The following is a 5,471-nucleotide window of genomic DNA, read 5'->3' as shown; positions in this document are numbered from 1 at the left end:
TTCCCCATATCTGCAGAGCCTGGCTGAAGGACGCTTTTTGCACCACGCGGGCTAGGCCCAAACATCGGCACTGGTAACCAAACATTTGGTTGTTGCATCCCGTGAGCCTGGTTGAGCCGCATACAGGGAACCAAACATGCCCTAAACCCATGATCGCACAGACGTGGGCGCAGACAAACCCTCGCGCCGTGAGAGTAGCATCGGGTGAGCACAGCAGATTAGCGCCGGCAATCGTCGGGTGGGCAGAGCAGCGCCGGCGAGTGTTGGATGGGCAGAGTAGCGCTAGCAAGCGTGGAGCAAGGAGAGCAGTGCCAGCGAGCGTGGGGCGAGGAGAGCAGCGTCGGGCAGTGGTAGCACGCGTGGGATAGTGCAGCAGCACCGGCGAGCATGGGGCTGGCAGAGCAGCGCATGGTGCGTGAGCAGAGGAGCGTTGGTTAGCGGCAGCGCTCGTGGGACAGAGCAGCGGCGGTGTGCATGGGTCAGTGCACCAGTGTCGGCGATCATGGGGCGGTCCAAGCAGCGCCGGCAATCATGGGGCGAGGAGAGCAGCGCCGGGCAGCGGCGACTTGCATGGGATAGGGCAGCGATGGTTTGCATGGGACAGAAGAGCGCCGGTGATCGTGGGACAGAGCAGCAGCGGCACGTGGGACAGAGCAGTACAAGGTTTGATTTGTTTTTGAATTTCTTTATATATATGCATGTGTTGGATGTGTTTTTGAATTTTGTTGAGTTTACTCTAATTTCAGGACTGAGTGCAAGGTTTATTTTACTCTCAAAACAGATGGATAGAAGCTGGATTTATGGGACACAATTCACACCTGCATATGTGAAAGGAGTTGAAGAGTTCATGAAATTTGTTAGTGAAAGATACCCCGAATACAGCCACATACTTTGTCCGTGCAGCAAATGTCTTAATCAAAGTTTACAGCCTCAGGATGATGTAAATGACCATATACACATTTATGGAATGCCAGCTACATACACCAGGTGGATTCATCATGGGGAGTCGGCAGATACTGTAGTAGTTGAAAATTTGGAGCAGGAGGTCGAAGGAAGTGATCATGACTTTGGGATACATGTGGATGTGGCCGATGATGATTATGATGAGGATCACAGAGTACCAGAGATGATAGGAGATCTGTATGCTACGGCAGAGGCTGATGGAGAACAACCAAGGTTTGCAAGAGTCCTTGAAGATGCAAAGAAGTCACTTAGCCTAGGATCTAGCCATTCAAAATTCTCTTTTCTGGTGAGGATATTGTATATCAAGTCTCTTTATTGAATTGGCAATACATCATTTTCCACAATGCTGAAGTTGTTGTCATCAGGATACCCTCAGAGTGAGTTGCCAAAATCATATGATGAGGCCAAGAAATATCTTGGAGAACTGGGCCTTGGTTTCGAAAACATCCATGTGTGCAAGAACAATTGTGTGTTGTTTTGGAAGAGGTATTATAAAGAGAATGTGTGCCCAGTATGCAAGGCGTCTAGATGGCAAGATGAAACTGGGAACAAGCGGGTTCCACACAAGGTATTGAGGCATTTTCCACTTTTGCCAAGGTTGAAAAGAATTTTTGCTTCAAAGCGCACTTCTGAGGAAACACAATGGCACAAGAAAACAAGGACGCTAGTCGACAATGTAATGAGCCATCTAGCTGATGGAGAAGCATGGAAGGAGTTCAACACGAGGGAACCAACCTTTGCAGATGATTTGAGGAACCTGAGGCTTGCCTTAGCTACCGATGGATTCAATCCATTTGGCAACATGAGTACGTAGTACAGTATGTGGCCAGTGCTTCTAACACCGCTGAATCTCCCACCATGGGAATGCGTGAATCCAGCAAACTGCTTTATGTCTTTACTCATCTTAGGTGCAAAATCTCCAGGAAAGGATTTTGATTTGTTCCTTGAGCCCCTAATTGAAGAACTGCTCGATCTATGGAAGGGTGTCAGTACCTACGATGCATGTACGGGTTGGAAGTTTAACCTTCGTGCTGCCGTGCTATGGTGTATACATGATTTTCTAGCGTTAAGCACGTTATCAGGGCAAACAACAAAATGGTATTATGCATGTATTCATTGCGACAAGGATCCGTTGTCTCAGGCAATAAGGAGTAAAATATGTTACACTGGACATCGTCGTTACCTTCCAAGGACACATGCATGGCGGAGAAGCTTGGCTTTCGATGGTAAGCGTGAAAACAAAGATCAGCTAGGCAAGTTCACTTTGGAGGAGGTCCTAGAGGAGCTAGAGAAGGTGAAAGATGTTAGGCCAGGGAAGCATCCTGAAATTATTGGAAATAAAAGGAAGCGCAATGAGGGTCCAAGGATTTATAGCCGCAAAGTTGGGTTGTGGAGATTGCCATATTGGAAACATTTAAAGCTTCCACATAATCTCGATGTGATGCACATAGAGAAAAACATATGTGAAAACATTCTTGGCACATTACTCAATGTGCAGGGCAAGACCAAGGACACAACCAATGCTAGGCTAGATTTGCATGATATGGGCATAAGACTTGAATTGTACTTATAGCAGCATGGCAACTTAGTCACTGCTCCACCTGCTTTGTATGTCTTGGGGAAGGATCAAAAAATCAAGTTCTGCAAGTTTCTCAAAGGTACCAAGTTTCCTAATGGATATGCGGCTAACCTAGCAAGATACATAAGTGAAGATGGTTTGAAGGTGCAGGGAAAGCTGAAAACACATTCTTGCCACATACTCCTGCAAAGAATCATACCTGCTAGCCTAAGAGGACTGGTGAGGAAGGATGTATATGAAGCAGTTGCAGAGCTTGGGACCTTCTTCAGGGAACTATGCAGTAGAAATCTAAGGATTGATGTTGTCAAACGGCTAAAAGAAGAAATTCCATTGATCCTATGCAAGCTTGAGAAAATCTTTCCACCTGCCTTCTTTGATGTCATGGTGCACTTGGCTGTCCATCTTCCTAATGAGGCACTGCTAAGAGGACCTATTCAATACGGATGGATGTACCCAATAGAAAGGCTGCTAGGCACTTTGAAGAATTTTGTAAGGAACAGGGCTAGGCTAGAAGGATCAATTGTTGAGGCATATATGGCAAGTGACACCTTGACCTTTTGTTCTAGGTATATGGAGGATATTGATAATAGATTTAACCATGATGATGGTAGTGATGGAGAGATGCCATTGCCTGATGACATCTATGTTTTTAAGCATGGTGTTACTCTTGTTGGATCTAATAGGAGCCAGTACATTGATGATGTTGACCTCAATAAGTTAGTTTGGTATGTGCTAAATAATTATGAAGAAGCTGAGGAATATTTGGAGTAAGTATCTATTAGATGTTTTGGGGATTAGTTTTTGTTTTATTTCTAATTTTTCAAATTATTCTTATGACTTAACTTTGCCCTGCATCTTGTACAGGGACGATCTTGAGCAGCAAGGTGCACTTGATGTTGATAAAATGGTTGAACAAGGATTTGCAAAGTGGTTTAGGTGCCATGTAAGTCACTACTCATTGTGTTTCTAGGTTCAGTAAATGCATTAGTATCCATATGTAATTGGTTAACTGAGTACTTTTGTTGCAACAGATTGAGAACAAACGCAAGGAGAATCTAGAATCGGTTAGCGAAGGATTGTGGGCACTGTCACGTGGCCCAGATCTACGAGTTAAGACTTGTGCAGCTTGCAAGGTTAATGGAGTGCGGTATAGCACTGTGGATCGTGAGAATTTCCTTCTGACACAAAATAGTGGTGTAATGACTGAAGGTTCACATGATGGGAACAACATAGATTTTTATGGAGTCCTGAAAGAGGTAATTGAGTTGCAATATAACTCAAATCTTCAAGTCCGTCGGACGGTGGTTCTATTTCGATGCGATTGGTTCAAGCAAGAAGGCAAGACGATAGGCCTTCAAAATGACAGACATTTCAAATCCATCAATGTGCAGTCATTATGGTACAAGACTGATCCTTTCATCTTAGCAACTCAATTGAAAAAGATATTTTACCTGCAAGACACATCTTTAGGTAAAGATTGGTGAGTTGTGCAGAAATTTGAACATAGGAATATTTATGATGTCGCTGAAAAAGATGAGGCCAGTCATGATGTGCATCAGGATGATTATTGTTCTGATACTGAACATGTAGTGCAAGCAGGGGCTGATAATGAGGTTACACACAATATTCAAGGTGGAGAAGCTAGTATAATTGAAGGAAATTTACAAGACCTTATAAGCAGCAAGAAGCAACCTATTATTCGTGAAGATAGTGAGGATGAGGAGGAAGATGAGACAGTACTGTAGTACTGTAGTGATGGTGGCAATGATAACAATGATGACATGTCCCTAGACGATGAAGATGATGATTTCTAGTATGGACCTTGATGTACTGTTTTGATTTCTAGTATGGACCACTGACATGTCCCTAGACTGCACTACTGTTTTGTTTTCCCTAGACATGTTATCTGAACCTGTAATCTGAACATGTAATCTGGACATGTTATCTCGGCCTATCATGTTATCTGGACCTATGTTACTGTAACTTAAGTGCTACCTATCTATTGTGTGAACCTATATGTCCAAATTCTATTAAAATTGTATCCACTTTCATGCAGAACTGCATACAACCAGTGAAAAATACTCTGTCAAAATTATTCCTAAATTGTAGCATGACTCTTTCAAATCAGACCACATGAACTGCATACAACCAATGAAAAATACTTGGTGATTTCTGAAAACGATCTTCATTTCATAGGATTACTCTGTCATTACATCATTTCTGAACAAATACTAGGACTACAATTACAAAGCTTGTCCATCTTGCATTTCTGAAAAATCGTCTCATAAAAAGCCGACTTACAGGCAACCATAACAACAATCAAGACACCTACAAAGCCCACAAAACAAGGAAAAATCAATCACTATTTGCTTCGGCTCATGCGTTGGCTCCTTAGCCTTCACTGTCATCAGTGTCCATTCTTTCCTCATGTGCATTTTATTTGGCTGCCCCTCCAGTAACTCCTGCTGAGAGAGTATCATCTTTGAACATGACATATGACCTCATCCCTTTCTGATTACGGGTGTTCTTTAAGAGCTCAACTTGGTGGCCGTTCCAAACAGCAACACTGCATTTGGAATTGTTCAGCCATCCTACAAACATATTGCATCAGATATGCATTGCTGCTACAATTCGTTTTTAGGAACAAAGAAGCTCAAGACTGGAATATCATAGCTCGAATAAATGTGCCGAATAAACCACAGATACACTGAATTCACAACAGAAAGGAAGCGAGGATTTGGAAGCCGAGGCGAACAATTCCCTCGACCATTCACACAGTCACTGCAATACACATAAGTCTCTGAAACTGTGTGCCTCATTTAGTTCCCCTTCCCCGTTCCATGTTCAGTGCAAAACCAAGGTGATCATCAGCATCAGCCAAATGCACTAAGGTGCAAATAAAAAACTCTATGAATATGTGGTTTCAATT

General features: G+C 43.2%; 1 protein-coding gene across 1 annotated transcript in view; it reads left to right on the top strand.

The window, feature by feature from the left end:
• Positions 1-502: 502 nt before the first annotated feature.
• LOC136548703 (uncharacterized) overlaps positions 503-5,471 on the top strand; it is a 21,998-nt gene continuing 17,029 nt past the window's right edge. Inside the window, exons 1-9 of the mRNA XM_066540136.1 lie at positions 503-656; positions 747-1,249; positions 1,316-1,769; positions 1,872-1,948; positions 2,537-3,267; positions 3,407-3,485; positions 3,574-3,798; positions 3,934-4,012; positions 4,133-4,278. Of these exons, the coding sequence (XP_066396233.1) occupies positions 503-656; positions 747-1,249; positions 1,316-1,769; positions 1,872-1,948; positions 2,537-3,267; positions 3,407-3,485; positions 3,574-3,798; positions 3,934-4,012; positions 4,133-4,278 (2,448 nt within the window). The remainder of the gene's footprint in view (positions 657-746; positions 1,250-1,315; positions 1,770-1,871; positions 1,949-2,536; positions 3,268-3,406; positions 3,486-3,573; positions 3,799-3,933; positions 4,013-4,132; positions 4,279-5,471) is intronic.

Source organism: Miscanthus floridulus, chromosome 4, assembly GCF_019320115.1.
Source record: "Miscanthus floridulus cultivar M001 chromosome 4, ASM1932011v1, whole genome shotgun sequence".
NCBI classification, from domain to species: Eukaryota; Viridiplantae; Streptophyta; class Magnoliopsida; order Poales; family Poaceae; genus Miscanthus; species Miscanthus floridulus.
This window is presented reverse-complemented; position numbering and strand designations above follow the sequence as displayed.